The sequence below is a fragment of the Chiloscyllium plagiosum genome, unplaced genomic scaffold (assembly GCF_037043375.1).
Source record: "Chiloscyllium plagiosum isolate Xiang-an unplaced genomic scaffold, Cpla_swu_hap1 HiC_scaffold_4, whole genome shotgun sequence".
Classification (NCBI taxonomy): Eukaryota; Metazoa; Chordata; class Chondrichthyes; order Orectolobiformes; family Hemiscylliidae; genus Chiloscyllium; species Chiloscyllium plagiosum.
In genome coordinates, this window is record NW_028270142.1 from 141,246,993 (window position 1) to 141,265,895 (window position 18,903).

The 18,903-nt window shown below is 46.5% G+C and overlaps 1 protein-coding gene across 1 annotated transcript in view; it reads right to left on the minus strand.

Moving 5' to 3' along the window:
• Positions 1-18,903, minus strand: part of LOC122548763 (desmoglein-2-like) — an 89,603-nt gene that overhangs the window by 17,136 nt on the left and 53,564 nt on the right. Inside the window, exons 7-12 of the mRNA XM_087985882.1 lie at positions 13,394-13,398; positions 11,766-11,917; positions 5,382-5,516; positions 2,438-2,623; positions 845-1,113; positions 291-436 (exon numbers count right to left, since the gene is read on the minus strand). Coding sequence (XP_087842008.1) covers positions 291-436; positions 845-1,113; positions 2,438-2,623; positions 5,382-5,516; positions 11,766-11,917; positions 13,394-13,398 — 893 coding nt within the window. The remainder of the gene's footprint in view (positions 1-290; positions 437-844; positions 1,114-2,437; positions 2,624-5,381; positions 5,517-11,765; positions 11,918-13,393; positions 13,399-18,903) is intronic.

The following is an 18,903-nucleotide window of genomic DNA, read 5'->3' on the forward strand; positions in this document are numbered from 1 at the left end:
GGAGGAAACCGGAGCACCCGGAGGAAACCCACGCAGACACAGGGAGAATGTGCAAACTCCATACAGACAGTTGCCAGAGGCAGGAATTGAACCCAAGTCCCTGGCGCTGTGAGGCTGCAGTCCTAACAACTGAGTCACCATGCCACCCACTGCAACCAGGGTTTATCTGATTTCAAATAAACCTGTTGGACTATAACCTAGTGTTGTTTGACTTCTGACTTTGTCCACCTCCACACCTTTGTTTATGGATACACGTTAAAATTCGAGATAATATTTCTTTATCCACTTACGTTCGTTGTTTATGGCCAATATGGTTGCAGAGTACGTCCCATTAATCACATGCTTTGACTCTCGATCAGGAACGCCATTGAAGGTAACCTCCCCAGTGTCCGGATTAATCACTAACCAGTTAGCTACGTCAACATCCTTGGCATACCTGTCGCAAATTAGATTCGATTAGATTACTTACAGTGCGGAAACCAGCCGTTCAGCCCAACAAGTCCACACCAACCCGCCGAAGCGCAACCCACCCAGACTCATTCCCCTACATTTACCCCTTAACAATTTAGCATGGCCAATTCACCTAACCTGTACATTTTTGGACTGTGGGAGGAAACCGGAGCACCCGGAGGAAACCCACGCAGACACGGGGAGAATGTGCAAACTCCACACAGTCAGTCGCCTGAGGCGGGAATTGAACCCTGGTCTCTGGTGCTGTGAGGCAGCAGTGCTAACCACTGTGCCACCCCTCGTGTAATGTCGTAAAATACAGGTGAAGTTTTGGCTAGAGGCATTTTATTTTAAAACAGAAGCTACACAAATAGCGACAGAACCAAATTCTTACTTGGTCATCTTGCTCTGCTTGCCAGTGTCAGCACTAACAGCAGGATACTTTCCGAGCACTTCATGGACTATTGTACCAGTGGTAGTTTCTTTCACTGATACCATCCATCTTGAGGGTCGAAATTCAAAACCTTCTTTCACGTCGTCCACAATGAGTTTTACTTTAATAGGCCTTACGATGCTGGTTGAAGAAACGGAGCTGTGGAATGGTGCCTTGTTACGGACCCGAATTAATAAATTCACCACTTCCATTTCTTCATAGTTCAGTTCCTGGACAGGGTGGAAGAGAAGGCCATGTAATTGCGACCCAGTGAAAACAGGAGAAATAAAAACCGAGAGAACCGCGGATGTTGTCAAACAGAAAGAAGAGCAGGTGTTGTTGGAAAAGCTCCGCAGGTCTGGCCGTGTCTGTGGAGAGAAATCAGACTCCACTGACCCTCAGAACTCAGGTCCAATGAAAGGTTACTGGACCCGAAATATTAACTGTGATTTCTCTCCATAGATGCTGCCAGACCCGCTGAGCTTTTCCAGCAACTTCTGATCTTGTTTCTGAAAACAGGAGGAAATTCAAAACTTCAGACCAAATCTGAATAGAAGTGATCAATGGCATCATGGGAGTTAGAGCTAGAGACTGGGCCCAGCTGGGTAGCTACTTTGAGAGCTAGCACAGACATGATCGGTTGAATGGCCTCTATTTATGCTATAAATTCTATTATTTTATTATTCAGTTGTATTTACAAACATGGGGAAAAAAAAAGAGAAAGCCTTTCAGCGCCTTCAGTCTCTTCCATCATTTTGTCAAGGCTGGGGCTGAACTGTATCTTAACTCCACACACCTTGGTTCATTCATCAGACTTTAACACTTTTCCTTAAATATCTACCCAGGTTTTGCAATGGTCAGCTGACCGCAGCCTCAGTAGCACTTCCACTTTCAGTTTCTACTTCCCTTAGTTTGAACAAGTGTTTCCTGACATCACACATGAATGGCCTGCCTCAGATGGACCGATGGGTCGAGGAGTGGCAGATGGAGTTTAATTTCGATAAATGTGAGGTGTTGCATTTTGGAAAGGCAAATCAGGGCAGGACTGATACACTTGGAGAAAGTGAGGACTGCAGATACTGGAGATCAGAGTTGCTGGAAAGACACAGCTGGTCGAGCAGCAGCCGAGGAGCAGGAGAATTAATGTTTCGGGCATACACTTAATGGTAAGGTCCTAGGGAATGTTGCTGAACAAAGAGACCTTGGAGTGCAGGTTCATAGCTCCTTGAAAGTGGAGTCACAGGTAGATAGGATAGTGAAGAAGGCGTTTGGTATGCTTTCCTTTATTGGTCAGAGCATTGAGTATAGGAGTTGGGAGGTCATGTTACAGGAGATTGGATAGGCCACTTTTGGAATACTGCAAGCAGTTCTGGTCTCTCTGCTGTATGAAGGATGTTATGAAACTTTACCTGATCTGGCCTACATGTGACTCCACAGCAATATGGTTGACTCTGAAATGGCCTCAGTTCAAGGGCAATTAGGGGTGGGGCAGTGTTAACACTGACGCTCAAATCCCAGGAAACAAAATCAAGTAAATGTGGTTTACAACTTCACCTTGTGAACAATCAAAATTCCCTCGTTGGTTCGATTATCGACTTCAATCCTGAAATATTCGGCTTCATTGCCTTCAATAATATCAAACTGCGCCACCCAATTATCGCTGAACTTTTCATCCTTATCTATCACCTTTATGCGTATCACTTCAATATTTTTCACATTTTCTTGCACATGCATTTCATACTGAAAAAGAAAATATAAAAATTTGCTTAATTGAAAATAACTTTCTCGGAACAAATCAGTGGTTTTATTGTAATGGCTTCTGACTGAGTGGACAGCTGATTAGAATGGTGGGAATTAGCAGGTACATTCCCATCAGTCATTCTTATTCATATTGGTCTAACCTACAAGTGACTCAGTGGTTAGCACTGTTGCCTCACAGCGCCAGGGACCCGGGTTCAATTCCGCCCTCAGGCGACGGTATGTAGACTCCGCATGTTCTCCTGGCGTGAGTGTCGGTTTACTCTGAGTGCTCTGGTTTCCTCCCACAGTCCAATGATGTGTGGGTTAGGTGGATTGGCCAAGCTAAATTGACGCAAAGTGTCCAGGAATGTGCAGGCTAGGTGGGTTAGCCATGGGAAATATGGGGATAAGGTGGGGTCTGGCTTGGTTAGAAACCGGTTTACTGGAGATTACAAAAATGAGCGAGGGATCTCACAGAAAACACTAAGTTGCTAACAGGACTGGACAGGATAAACACAGGAAGGATGTTCCTGGTGGTCAGTGAGTTCAAAACCAGATATCACAGTCTAAGGATACAGGGTAGGCCATTTCAGATTGAGCTGAGGAGAAATGTTTTCACCCAGAGAGTGGGGAAGCCTATGGGATTCTCTGCTACAGGAAGCAGTTGAGGCCAAAATACTGAATGTTTTCAAGAAGGAGTTAGGTAGAGCGTGTAGGGCTAAACGAATCAAATGGCATGGGGGAAAAGCAGAAACAGGCTATTGAGTTGGATGATCAGCCATGATCATATTGATTGAATAGCAGAACAGGTGGGAAGGGCTGAATGGCCAACTCCTGCTCCTATTTTCTATGCTGTTGGTGTCACCTGGCATTGCCAGTCAACAGAGATTTCATTGCACTTTATGGCTCATAACATTAAATCTGAGATGTAGACATCTCTTGTAAAGCATTAAGTTCATGGTAAGAGTCAATACAGTACCTGTGGGGTTATGTTCAGAACCTAATGCAGATTTAAATGGGAAACGTACCTACCCAGCAACCTCTTAGTTCTGGTTCTGGAATGTTCTCTTTTATATGTTCCGACTGTGGAAAACCGTGAGTAAGTGAAACCGTGGAAAACAATTTCACGGAAAAAGGGGGGGGGGGGGTTGCCCTGTACACATTATAATTAGTGACTTAGCAACAAAGCAACAAATTGGAGAGACATTACAAGCACCAGCAGAGACACATTAATATTCTGTGCTCAGCTGCACCTAGGATCCTGATAGGTGGACCCTACCTTACAGTGTCAATTATCCCTTTCAGGTTAAACGCAAATTATGATGGTATGACTCCAGCTGAAAATCCATTTTAAAACATAGAGAAAGGCTGTGCTTCTCTGTATAACCTTGGGTCGCACAGAACCAGAGTCAGAAGAGACCATTCTGGATCTGGAGACACTCTTACCACAACTGACAAAACTATACAGCTGAGAAGATAGAACGGGGAGGAGAAACAAAAACACATGTTAAAATTCGGAGGATACTAAAATTTCGTGCAATGCAGGGAACAGCAGTAATGTTATTTATGATGTTAAAACGAGGCTGATTAAAATGGGGAACATCAAAAGAGTGCAAGATCACAACTTTAACAGGTTGACGAGGGTTATGGGAAAGGGTTTAATAATTCTAAAGGATTCCTGGAGCTGTGAATTTCCCTTTTGGGTGTCCACTGCACAGAATGAAAATAAATAAACAAAAACACAGGAGTGACCCGAGCGGGGTTTTAAAATGCTCTGAATTAGTCTGATAGAGTTGACAACACAAACTTCAACTTACATTCATATAGCACCTTTGAAGTAACAACACGTCCCAAGGCGTAAAGGACATGTTTCCACTCCTGGGTTGGGTGACCGCAAGATTTGGGGCCATCAATATGCAAAATCACTGATTAATCCAATCAGGAGTTCAGGGTAAACCCCTCTACCCAGAGAGAGGGGAATACATGGAACATGGTGCCTACTGCGGGAAGTGGTTGAGGGGAAGGGCAGAGATTTTTTTTACGAGGAATATAGCAAACACACAAGGGAGAAAAGAGAAGGATTTGTTTTTGGGATGAGATGAAGAGATAAGTGAGGACGCGCGTGTACAGTATAAACACTGGGATGGAGCAGTTTGGTTTTACTCATTCATGGGACAGGGGTCTCACTGACTGGGCCCAGCATTTATTACCCTAGTTGCCCCTTGAGAAGGTGGGGGTGAGCTGCCTTCTTGAACCACTGCAGTCCATGTGCTGTGGGTTGACCCACAATGCCCTTAGGGAGGGAATTCCAGGATTGTGACTCAGTGACACTGAAGGAACGGCAATATATTTCCAAGACAGGATGTTGAGAGGCTTGGAGAGGAACTTGTAGGGGGTGGCGTTCCCATGTATCTGCTGCCCTTGTCCTTCTAGATGGAAGTGGTTGTGGGTTTGGAAGGTGCTGTCTGAGGGTCTTTGGTGAATTTCTGCCGTGCACCTTGTAGATGGGACACACTGCTGCTGCTGAGCGTTGGCAATGGGGGAGTGGATGCTTGTGGATGTGGTGCCAATCAAGCGAGCTGCTTTGTTCTGGGTGGTGTCGAGCCTCACAGGCTGACTGGTTTCTGTGCTGAAAGCTTCAATTTAAAACCACTTAATACCAAATAAAGAAGGATTCTGCATAGTTCAAAATGATTGCCCATAATCGGTTTTATTAACAGCCTTTCTAAAAAGCAAGCTATGTCAGAGTTAATCTTACCTCAAAATGTTCCACAGTGGGGATATTGTCATTTACATCTAAAATCCTGATCTGAGCTGATGCTGTTGCACTGAGTCCTTGACTTTTCCCTCGCAGATCACGAGCTTCAACAATGAAGGTGTAGAAACTCAGCGTCTTGAAAAGAAACAACATGAAAAGGGTTCAAGGGATGTATTTCTGGCAGATGTTATAGACTCATAGACCATATACAACACAGAAACAGCCCTGTCGGTCCAACTCATCTATGCTGACCAGATATCCTAAATTAATCTAGTCCCATTTACCAGCACCTGGCCCATATCCCTCTAAACCCTCCCTATTCATATGAGTCTAGATTAGTGTGGTGCTGGAAAAACACGCCTCCACCACACCCCATCCACTTGGACACTCTGTGCTGGCCTATTACCCACCCTTGATCTCTTCGTTTCCAACTGCCGCTGAGACATTAACTGCCTCAACCTGTCTACCCCCCTCCCCCACTCCAGCCTCTCACCCTCACAAAGCGCAGCCCTCCACTCCCTCTGCTCGAATCCCGACCTCACCATCAAGCCAGCGGTCAAAGTGGGCGCAGTGGTAGTCTGGCGCACTGACCTCTACACCACTGAAGCCAGACGCCAACTCGAAGACACTTCCTCCTACCGCCCCCTCGACCATGACCCCAACCCCCCATCACCAAACCATCATCTCCCAGACCATACACAACCTCATCACCTCAGGGGATCTCCCACCCACAGCTTCCAACCTCATAGTCCGGGAACCCCGCACTGCCCGGTTCTACCTCCTTCCCAAGATCCACAAGCCTGACCACCCTGGCCGACCCATTGTCTCAGCTTGCTCCTGCCCCACCGAACTTATCTCCACCTACCTTGATACTGTCCTATCCCCCCCCAGTCCAGGAATTCTCCACATATGTCCGAGACACCACCCACGCCCTCCACCTCCTCCAAGACTTCCGTTTCCCTGGCCCCCAACGCTTCATCTTCACCATGGATATCCACTCCCTCTACACCTCCATTCACCATGACCAGGGCCTCCAAGTCCTCCATTTCTTCCTCTCCCAATGTCCCCAGCAGTACCCTTCCACCAACACTCTCATTCATTTGGCTGAGCTAGTCCTCACCCTTAACAATTTCTCCTTCGAATCCTCCCACTTACTCCAGACCAAAGCGGTAGCCATGGGCCCCAGCTACGCCTGTTTCTTTGTTGGCTACGTAGAACTGTCCATCTTTCGTAATTATACCGGCACCAGTCCCCATCTCTTCCTCCGCTGCTGCATTGGCGCCACATCGTGCTCCCGCGAGGAGGTTGAGCAATTCATCAACTTCACCAACACATTCCACCCTGACCTTAAATTTACCTCGACCATCTCTGACAACTCCTTCCCCTTCCTGGACCTCTTCATCTCCATCAATGACGAGCGATTTGACACTGACATTTTTTTTACAAACCCACCGACTCCCACAGCTACCTGGATTACATCTCTTCCCACCCTACCTCTTGCAAAAATCCCATCCCGTATTTCCAATTCCTCCGCCTCCGCCGGATCTGCTCCCAGGAGGACCAGTTCCACCACAGAACACACCAGATGGCCTCCTTCTTTAGAGGCCGCAATTTCCCTTCCCACGTGGTTAAAGATGCCCTCCAACGCATCTCATCCACATCCCACCCCTCCGCCTTCAAACCCCACCCCTCCAACCGTAACAAGGACAGAACCCCCTGGTCCTCATCTTTAACCTCACCAACCTTCACATAAACCGCATCATCCGACGACATTTCTGCCACCTCCAAATGGATATATTTCCCTTCCCATCCCTATCTGTTTTCTGCAAAGACCGTTCCCTCCGTGACTAACTGGTCAGAGCCACACCCCCCTACAACCCACCCTCCCATCCTGGCACCCTCCCCTGCCACCGCAGAAATTGCAAAACCTGCACCTGCACCTCCTCCCTCACCTCCATTCAAGGCCACAAAGGAGCCTTCCACATCCATCAAAGTTTTACCTGCACATCCACCAATATCATTTATTGTATCAGTTGCTCCTGATGCGGTCTCCTCTACATTGGGGAGACTGGACGCCTCCTAGCAAAGCGCTTGGAACATCTCCGGGACACCCGCACCAACCAATGCCACCGTCCTGTGGCCCAACATTTCAACTCCCCCTCCCACTCTGCCGAGGACATGGAGGTCCTGGGCCTCCTCCACTGCCGCTCCCTCACCACCTGATGCCTGGAGGGAGAAAGCCTCATCTTCAGCCTCGGAATACTTCAACCCCAGGGCATCAATGTGGTCTTCACCAGTTTCCTCATTCCCCCTCCCCCCACCTCACCCTAGTTCCAACCTTCCAGCTCAGCACTGTCCCCATGACCTGTCCTACCTGCCTATCTTCCTTCCCACTTATCCACTCCACCCTCTTCTCTGACCTATCACCTTCATCCCCACACCCATCCACCTATTGTACTCTATGCTACCTTCTCTACACCCCCACCCCTCCCTCCCATTTATCTCTCCACCCCAGGAGGGTCCTTGCCTTCAGTTCTGATGAAGGGCTTTTGCCCGAAATGTTGATTTTCCTGCTCCTCAGATGCTGCCTGACCTGCTGTGCTTTTCCAGCACCACTCTAATCTAGACTCTGATTTCCAGCATCTGCAGTCCTCACTTTTGCCTCTTCCTATTCATTTACCTATCCAGATGTGTTTTGAATGTTGTAATTGTACCAGCCTCCCCTCCACCACTTCCTCTGGCAGCTCATTCCATACACACATACCATCCTCTGCGTGAAAAAGTTGTCCCTTAGATCCTTTTTAAATCTTTCCCCTCTCATTTACTCTGGGGAAAAAAAGACCTTGGTTATTCACCCTGTGTCCCTCGTGATTTGATAAAAATCTTTAAGATTACTCCCCAGCCTCTGGTTTGTTTAAGAGGTTCATCCTGTTACATCTGGGTTGAAAAACACCAACGTTCAAATTAACGGTGCCCTTGCATACAAGATCAGATGACACCAGGTGATAGTCGAGATTTCCCCTGATGAAGGAGCAGCGCTCCGAAAGCTTGCGATTTCAAATAAACCTGTTGGACTGTAACCTGATGTCATCTGACTTCTGACCTCGTCCACCTCAGTCCAACACTGGCACCTTTACATCTCAAATACAATACACAATACAAAATCTCATTTACACATTGGGCCCTCTGTGAATTGGATACCATTTTCCTGCGATCAACTTCAAACTACATTTAGGGCATTAATTTCAAGTGTTTGACAGGCAGGCACATTGGGAAATAGGAGGCTATGAAAGCAAATCGGTTTGGGTCTTTCTAAATAGCAGCAGTGAATATAAAAACATTTAAGTGAGTAACTGGAGTGTGGCGTTGCATTCTGGGCTGTACACTTAAAGGAGTGTCCTAAACCAGGTAGGGGGACCGGAAATCAAAATGTCCACCTGCATCAATGTAAACAGCTGCTGAAGAGGAGATTACCAATAAGGCTTTTCTTTTTAGTAACTTTTCGAATCATAGAATCCCTACAGTGTGAAGACAGGCTATTCCGCCCTATAGGTCCCCACTGACCCTCCAAAGAATAACCCACACAGACCATTTCCCCTACCCTATTACTCTACATTTACTCCTAACTAATGCACCTAACATCCCTGAACACTATGGGAAATTTGGCATGGCCAATCCACCCTGACCTGCACATCTTTGGACTGTGGGAGGAAACCAGTGCACCGGAGGAAATCGATGCAGACACGGGGAGAATGTGCAAACTCCACACAGACAGTTGCCCGAGGATGGAATTGAACCTGGGTCCCTGGCGCTGTGAGGCAGCAGTGCTAACCACTGAGCCACCGTGCTGCCATTTAACCTAAATTTTACTTTACCCGGAATACAAATTATAGTTGATTCAAAATGAATTACCATGCAAAATGAGACATCAACTTCACTTTAAGCAGTTAATGCAACAAAGGTACATGATACACCCACGTGACTCCCCATGGTGACTTCTTCCAGCCCCAGAAAATGCTTGGTGCCCAAAAGAGCCATTACTACAGAAGGCACACCCTGTTTAAGCCAACCAAATTCAACACCCGAAACAAAAGTTAGTAACACCTACTGCCCAGCACCTTTGTGCCTAACAATCCTAAAGCACACCTGGAATTAGGGATTTTGATCCCGACAAGTGCCCAGTTTGCTGTGGAGCAGACCAGACTCCCTCAAAATATTTTAAGCAGGTAGCCTAGGCGTTACCTTTTTCTTTATGTTAAGGGCAAATGTAGAATGTCTGTTCAGATGCACTGCTCAGTTCCGTAAAGCGCTGGTAATTATTCACACAGGGTAGGTTAGAAATCCAATCCAACAGGCTTCACCTCAGGATGTTTCCGGAGTACAAGTGTCATCAGCACAGCACATTACTACAACCCTTTGTCCTCACACCTTGGTCTAGATGGTGTAACATTCCCAACCTCCTTTTCGACCGACCGACCTGCTTGTGATCAGGCCATCTCTGGAACAACTCTTTAGAACCTCTCAGCTATTTGTGCAGCTCCCCAGGGTTTTAGATCTTTTTAGCCAGTTTGCACATGACCTCGAGAGTTTTTAATTCCTTTTCTGCTCAGCAGCAAAACTAACCCCTTCCTGAAAGAGATTTCCTTCTTATTGTTATCAGAGTTCAGTGCTTCTCTTTCAATCTCTTCCTGATTTCCCTTTTTGTACATATCCGTGTGCTGACCACCATCAACCTCCAACTCCTGGTCTTAGGCCCTGCTTCCTGTCTGGTCACACAGCTTTTACAGTCCTTCCTGTTGGCACTGCCTCCATGTCAATGGTTGCCAGGTCACATGGACCAGTAATTCTTATTATCCAAACAAAAGTTTAATTGATCCTCTTACAACTGAGGTGAACTCCAAAAAGTCCTTTGCATGGTGACTCAGTCGTTAGCACTGCTGCCTCACAGCGCCAGGGACCCGGATTTGATTCCAGCCTTGGGCAACTATCTGTGTGGAATTCGCACACTCTCTCCATTCCTGCGTGGGTTCCCTCTGGGTGCTCTGGTTTCCTCCCACAGTCCAAAGATGTACAGGTTAGGGGGGGATTGACCATGCTAAATTGCCCGTAGTGTTCAGGGATGTGTGGGTTAGGTGAATTGGCCATGCTAAATTGCCCGTAGTGTTCAGGGATGTGTGGGTTAGGTGCATTAGTCAGGTCAGGGGAATGGGTCTGGGTGGGTTACTCTTCGGAGGGTCGGTGTGGACTTGTTGGGCTGAAGGGCCTGTTTCTACACTGTAGAGATTCTATGAACATTCTTAAAAACAATTATAGATTCCCAAGGCACTGTAAATAAATTCCAAATAAAAACATAAGAAATAGGAGCAGCAGCAGATTATTCGACCCATCAAGCCTTCCTGGCTTTTAACAAGTCGAGGTTGATCTGATTCTCAAGTTGACTCCACTTTCCTCCACTCTCGAACTGTTCAGGCATGTTAATGACGCACATATGGGGCAGGTGGGACTTGAACCTGGACCTTCTGACCCAGAGTTTGGGACCCAACCACTGCATCAGAAGACCTCACTGACCACCCCTCCCGCAAGCCTGTACCTCTTCATTTATCAAACATCTCCCTCTAACTTGGCCTTAAATATATTCCAGGACCCAGTCTGCCTCACTCACTGGGGACAACACTAACAAATTTCAGAGAGAAGAAATCGCTCCTCATTTCCTTCTTGAATGAGAGATGTCACGTTAAAGATTAGATTAGATTCCCTACAGTGTGGAAACAGGCCCTTTGGCCCAACCAGTCCACACCGACCCTCCGAAGAGTAACCCACCCAGACCCATTTCCCTCTGACTAATGCACCAAGCACTATGGGCAATTTAGCATGGCCAATTCACCTGTCCAGCACATCTTTGGACTGTGGGAGGAAACCGGAGCACCCGGAGGAAACCCACGCAGACACAGGGAGAATGTGCAAACACCACACTGACAGTCACCTGAGGCTGGAATCGAACCCGGGTGCTGTGAGGCAGTGAGTGTGCTGTGAGGCGCTGAGAGGCAGTGAGTGTGCTGTGAGGCTGAGAGGCAGTGCTAGCCACTGAACCACCGTGCCACCCCCAAAGCCTACAGTACCTAGTACTCCCAGGCAGTCTCCCATCCAAGTACTAACCAGGCTTGAGTCTGCTCAGCTTCCGAGATCAGACATTTTCAGATTAGTAGGTGCTCCTCTTTCTAGACTGCCTTACAAGAGGAAACCCCACCTTTCAGCATCCCATCAGAGTCCATTGAGATCTGGGTGATGTGGCAGCAACAGTTTACCGGCCTGACTCAACATATTAACCCATCGTAAGTCGGATCGTTAATGTTAACCAGCTCATATGAAGCAGGCTTCACTCACCTCACGGTCCAGATTCCGATCTGTAACTTTGATTTCTCCGTTCGCTGTTGCAGTGAATTCCTCTTTGATATTTTGACTTATGATCCTGTAATGGATCACAGCATTCTCCCCTTCATCGGCATCAGTTGCATTCAGCGATAATACGAAGGTGCCTAGAGGGAAGCAAACATTGCTGAGTTTTAAACTGGACTTTCCCGGACAAATAGAACTACGCCTTCCCTGCATTCAGTTCTGGACACTTGCCCCCTCAGAAAGGATAGACCAGCCTTGAAGAGATTACAGCACAGATTCATCAGAATGAGAAGCCAGCTAAAAATGTCACATTTTGGAGGATGGATCAGATTGAAGAGGCTTGAGTATAGAAGATTAAGAGGCGATCTCGTTAAACTGTCTGTGGCGATTGAATGTGTTGATAGGATCAGTAAGAGAGAAACAAGCTTAACCTTAAAAGTTGAGGGGGCTCAGGGAATAGTGTCAGGAAAGCACTTCTTCACATGTAGGATAATGGAAACGTGGAACTCCCCAACTCTCTAACCTCCTCCAAAACAATACCGAAGCTGGGGACTTAATTAAACATTTCAAAACTGAGGTTGTCATGTTGTGTTTTTAACTGCAGATGTTTGAAATCCGGAATTAAACAAAAATGCTGGAAATATCCGGCAGGTCAGAGAATTTGTGAGGACCAAGCAAGAGATAAAGTGCATCAGAGCATTTGGGCAGAGACAGAGCAGATTCTGATTTTAAAAAATAATTAATCACACAATAAAGATTGCTGGCTTGGTGATGTGTTGTAACTGCAGAATGTAGGAGCTCCTGGATGCTGATGTGTTGGAGTAAGTATCTGGGACTCAGCCAAGCTTTAGACACTGTGAGGTATCAGGGAGTGGGCGAAGGTCTTTCTTTATTCACAGGATGAGGGCACCGCTGGGTAGGCAGTACTTATTGCCCAGAGGGCAGTTAAGAGTCAACCACATTGCTGTGGGTCTGGAGTCACTGTAGGCCAGACCAGGTAAGGATGGCAGTATCCTTCCCTAAAGGATCCTCATGAACCAGATGTTTTTTTCCGGACAATCAACTCACAGTCATCATCAGGCTCTTAAATCCAGATTTTTTAAAAATTGAATTCAAATGTCACCATCTGCTATGGCAGGATTCAAACCTTAGTCCCCAGAACATTACCTAGGTTTCTGGATTAACAGTCTAGTGATAATATCACTAGGCTACTTCCTTCCCCAAGGAGAAAGTGAGGTCTGCAGATGCTGGAGATCAGACTGTTTCCCCAAGGCAAACAGTGCACTTAGGATAGCATCTTCTGATCTGGTTAATGGTCAGGAAGATGTGACTGAGTGCAACAGGTTCCCTGTTGCTATGAGGCTCTGATGACGTTCAGAGAAATCTGCCGTGGGTCAGAGAGGTTGCAGTGAGAAGGAAGGATCCAGTGGTAGTGGTCACATGGGCTCTAACCATTTGATTTGATCTATTGTCAGCACATGTACCTAAGTACAGTGTAAAGTTTTGTTTTGAGAGCTGTACAGGCAGATCATACCATACAAGCATAAAAAGATCATAATGTTGACTGAACTAGGCTATATACTAAAACAGAGACAGAAATTGCTGGAGAAACTCACTAGGTCTGGCAGCAGAGGGAGAACAGAGTTAAGATTTTGAGTCCAGTAACCCTTCTTTCGGAAAGGAGCATGAATCACCAGGAATTAAATTACGAAGCAGCATCTCCAGGTTAATGATCTCTGGATTACTGCTCAAGCCACGTGCAAAGAAGCATTGTCTCAACAAGATAGGGCAAGGTAAAGGGGTTGATCAAAGATTGGTGTGGGGAGTAATGGGTTTAGAATGGGCTCCAGCACAGGCATGGCTCCATACCGTCCTGGTGGGTCATACAACGAGGGCAACAGAGAAACTTCAAACTAATTAGTTGGGACAAAGGAACACGTTTGGGAGCATGTGCCAGATTGAAAACAGCAGACAAAGCAAAAGAGCACGACAGCTACAAGGGATGTGGTGATCAGAGTGTGGCAGGAAACTCAAGAGTGAACCAGCAGGTAAGGCCGGCTGTTACAAAATTACAAAAAAAAAAGACACAATCAAATGCCGTTTGCACGCAGTATTCATAATCAAATAGATGAATTGACAGTGTCAAAAGGGATAAATATGTATGACCTTGCAGCCATTACAGAGTTACAGCTTTTTTATTTATTCGTTCTAGGGGCATGGGGCGTTCCTTGCTGGATCCACATTTATTGCCCTTCCTGGAGATGGTAGTGGTGGTCTGCAGTTCCTGTGTTGTAGGGGAACCGATAACCCAGGACAGCTCAGCAGGAGATGATGAGAGCTTCTGCGGAGAGGTAAGGGAGATATTGCTGTTCTCTACTGAGACTCCGGAAAATTAATGCTGCAAATGTAGATACGCTAAATAGATATTTTGCTTCTGCTTTCACTATAGGGGGTACAATTAACATTCCAGAAATAATTATGAGTGGGGCGATGAAATGTGGGGAGGCCTTAACAAATTAGCTGATACCTTTTGGGGGAAAATGCTAGAATCTTTTATTCAAAAGGATATAGTGGAAGACTTCGGAAATATCGATGTAATCAGAATCAATATGGTGGAAGGGAAATCAAGTTTGACTAATTTATTGGAATGTTTCAGAAAGTATTATGATGTGGACGTGCCGGTGTTAGACTGGTGGACAAAGTTAAAAATAAACACAACACCAGGTTATAGTCCAACAGGCTTATTGGGAAGCACTAGCTTTCGGAGTGCTGCTCCTTCATCAGGTACTAATGAGGAAGGGTCATAGGGCACAGAATTTATAGTAAAGGATCACGTGCGTGGCATGTACTCCTGTGACTCCAACAACATTGTTTATCGCATACACTGCAGGCAAGGGTGTCCAGCGGTACTGCACAGTGGTGAGACCGAGCAGAAAGCACGACAGCTGATGAACGGACACCCACAACGATCACCAGACAGGGACGTTCCCTCCCAGTCGGGGAACACTTCAGCGGTCAGGGATATTTGGCCTCGAACCTTCGGGCGACCATCCTCCAAGGCAGACTTCAGGACAGGCAACAATGCAGAGTGGCCGAGCAGAGGCTGATGGCCAAGTTCGGTACCCATGGAGATGGCCTCAACGTGGGCCTGGGGTTACACACACACACACACACACACACACACACACACACACACACACACACACACACACACACACACACACACACACACACACACACACACACACACATCAATGGGGTGAATTTGCAGATATATTCTACTTTGTTCTAAAAGCTAAAATCTGTAGGCAGTCAGTCCATGTCATAGAGTCAGAGATGTACAGCACGGAAACAGACCCTTCGGTCCAACCCGTCCATGTCGACCAGATATCCCAACACAATCTAGTCCCACCTGCCAGCACCCGGCCCATATCCCTCCAAACCCTTCCTATTCATATACCCACTCAAATGCCTCTTAAATGTTGCAATTGTACCAACCTCCATCTCATCCTCTGGCAGCTCATTCCATACACGTAGCACCCTCTGCATGAAAAAGTTGCCCCTTAGGTCTCTTTTATATCTTTCCCCTCTCACCCTAAATCCATGCCCTCTAGTTCTGGACTCCCCAACCCCAGGGAAAAGACTTTGTCTGTTTGTCCTAACCATGTCCCTCATGGTTTTATAAACCTCTATAAGGTCACCCCTCAGCCTCCGACGCTCCAGGGAAAACAGCCCCAGCCTGTTCAGCCTCTCCCTATAGCTCAAATCCCCCAACCCTGGCAATATCCTTGTAAATCTTTCTGAACCCTTTCAAGTTTCACAACATCTTTCCAATAGGAAGGAGACCAGAATTGCATGCAGTATTCTAACAGTGGCCTAACCAATGTCCTGTACAGCTGCAACATGACCTCCCAACTTGTGACATTTTAAAAAGTCCTACTTTGGAAATAGAACCAGTCTGACTCAAGGTTGGGATACAGACTGACTCTGACCTCACACCTTTGATGCGTTGTCTCAGCTGAGATGTCACTTTTTTTTTTATAAAACCTTTAGTAATCTTGGGAATGTGACTTGAAAGAATTTCTGGGATTTACATATTAATCAATTGAAACTATCAACCCCATTCTAAGTGATGAAAGGGTTAACAGCCATTTGGAGAAGGGCTAATGCCCGAAACGTCGATTCTCCTGTTCCCTGGATGCTGCCTGACCTGCTGCGCTTTTCCAGCAACACATTTCCATCTCTGATCTCCAGCATCTGCAGACCTCACTTTCTCCTTAACAGCGATCTAGGTTTGTTCAATACATCACATCAGTTGTATGACACTTTGATCTTTTACTCTCAATTCTGTGTCTATGATCCTGTCCCACTAGCTACCTGATGAAGGAGCAGTGCTCTGAAAGCTAGTGCTTCCAAATAAACCTGTTGGACTATATGGTGTTGTGTGGTTTTCAAAAAGCATCAGGCAGATAGACCTGTGGATGTGCTGCTCTTTGATTTCTTGAAGATATTTGAATTGGGCTGTATCATAGATTGTTAATGTAGAATAAAAGCTCATCCATGAGAGGGTAACACATTAAAAGGGTTATAGAATTGCTTAGTTAACAGGAAAGAGAGAGTTGGTAGCAATGGTATTTGGAAGAATGCAAGGAGGGATCTCAGAGAAACCTATAAAATTCTAACCGGACTAGACTGGGTAAACACAGGAAGGGTGTTCCCGATGACCGGGGAGTCCTGACAGGGGGTCACAGTCTAAGGATACAGGTTAAACAATAGACAATAGGTGCAGGAGTAGGCCATTCAGCCCTTCGAGCCTGCACCGCCATTCAATATGATCATGGCTGATCATTCCTAATCAGTATCCTGTTTCTGCCTTATCTCCATAACCCTTGATTCCACTATCTTTGAGAGCTCTATCCAACTCCTTCTTAAATGAATCCAGAGACTGGGCCTCCACTGCCCTCTGGGGCAGAGCATTCCACACAGCCACCACTCTCTGGGTGAAGAAGTTTCTCCTCATCTCTGTCCTAAATGGTCTACCCCGTATTTTTAAGCTGTGTCCTCTGGTTCGGCACTCACCCATCAGCGGAAACATGTTTCCTGCTGCCAGATTGTCCAATCCTTTCATAATCTTATACATCTCAATTAAATCCCCTCTCAGTCTTCTAAACTCAAGAGTATACAAGCCCAGTCGCTTCAGTCTTTCAGTGTAAGGTAATCCCGCCATTCCAGGAATTGACCTCGTGAACCTACGCTTCACTCCCTCAATAGCCAGAATGTCTTTCCTCAAATTTGGAGACCAGAACTGCACACAGTACTCCAGGTGTGGTCTCACCAGGGCCCTGTACAGCTGCAGAAGCACCTCTTTGCTTCTATACTCAATTCCTCTTGTTATGAAGGCCAGCATGCTATTAGCCTTCTTCACTACCTGCTGTACCTGCATGCTTGCCTTCATTGACTGGTGTACAAGAACACCCAGATCTCTCTGTACTGCCCCTTTACCTAACTTGACTCCATTTAGGTAGTAATCTGCCTTCCTGTTCTTGCCACCAAAGTGGATAACCATACATTTATCCACATTAAACTGCATCTGCCATGCATCTGCCCACTCACCTAACTTGTCCAGGTCACCCTGTAATCTCCTAACATCCTCATCACATTTCACCCTGCCACCCAGCTTTGTATCATCAGCAAATTGCTAATGTTATTGCTGATACCATCTTCTATATCATTAACATATATTGTAAAAAGCTGCGGTCCCAGCACGGATCCCTGCAGTACCCCACTGGTCACTGCCTGCCATTCCAAAATGGAGTCGTTTATCACTACCCTTTGTTTCCTATCAGTCAACCAATTTTCAATCCATTCTAGTACTTTGTCCCCAATACCATGCGCCCTAATTTTACTCACTAACCTCCTGCGTGGGACTTTATCAAAAGCTTTCTGAAAGTCCAGGTACATTACATCTACTGGATCTCCCTCGTCCATCTTCAGAGTTATATCCTCAAAAAATTCAAGGTTGGGCCATTTTGGACTGAGATGAGGAGAAATGTCTTCACCCAGAGAGTACAGAGCCTGTGGGATTCTCGACCACAGAAAGCGCTTGAGACCAAAATATTGAATGTTTCCAAGAAGGAGTTAGATACAGTTCTTAGGGCTAAAGGGATCGAAGAGTATGGGGGAGAAAGTGGGAACAGGAGACTGAGTTGGACACACACACACAGACACAGGCAGTTGTTATAACATGAAGTGTTAATGCCTTAGAGCAAGGAACAAAGTGAGCCACAACGTGTCCTTTGCCAATATCAATAATTTATTTTGATAGTACCTTTAACGTAATGAACACAAGATACAGGAGCAGGAGAAGACCATTCAGCCCCTCAGGCCTGCTCCATCATTGTATAAGATCAAGCCTAATCTGTCCCAGGCCTCAACTCTCTTTCAATCCTGCTCCTCACAACCCTTAACTGCCTGATATTTTAAAAGAAATCTGCCTCCTCTTAAAATAGTTCTGCTGATCAAATCTCCATAACTTTTTGATGTCGAGAATTCCAGACATTTTCTGGGAGAAGAAATTCCTTTGTAGCTCAGTTTTAAGAGCTTCTGCTTATCCTGTAACTATGTCCCTCAGTTTGGGATTCCCCCACAAGTGGAAACATCCAAAGATACTTCAGAGGAGCATTGTAAACTAAAGTGTGTCACTCATCTATCTTAGGAGATAATAAATAGGTCAGAAAGGTCAGTTTTAAGGAGTGCCTTAAAGGAGGAGAGTGAGCTAATGATGGAGTGAGGGAGTGAGGTAGGGACATAGAGAGGGAGTGTTGGAGTGAGAGGGGGAGTGAGAGGGAGAGAGGGAGAGAGAGAGAGAGAGAGAGAGAGAGAGAGAGAGAGAGAGAGAGAGAGAGAGAGAGGGAGAGAGAGTGGGAGAGAGAGTGGGAGAGAGAGTGGGAGAGAGGGTGGGAGAGAGGGTGGGAGAGAGGGTGGGAGAGAGGGTGGGAGAGAGGGTGGGAGAGAGGGTGGGAGAGAGGGTGGGAGAGAGGGTGGGAGAGAGGGTGGGAGAGAGGGTGGGAGAGAGGGTGGGAGAGAGGGTGGGAGAGAGGGTGGGAGAGAGGGTGGGAGAGAGGGT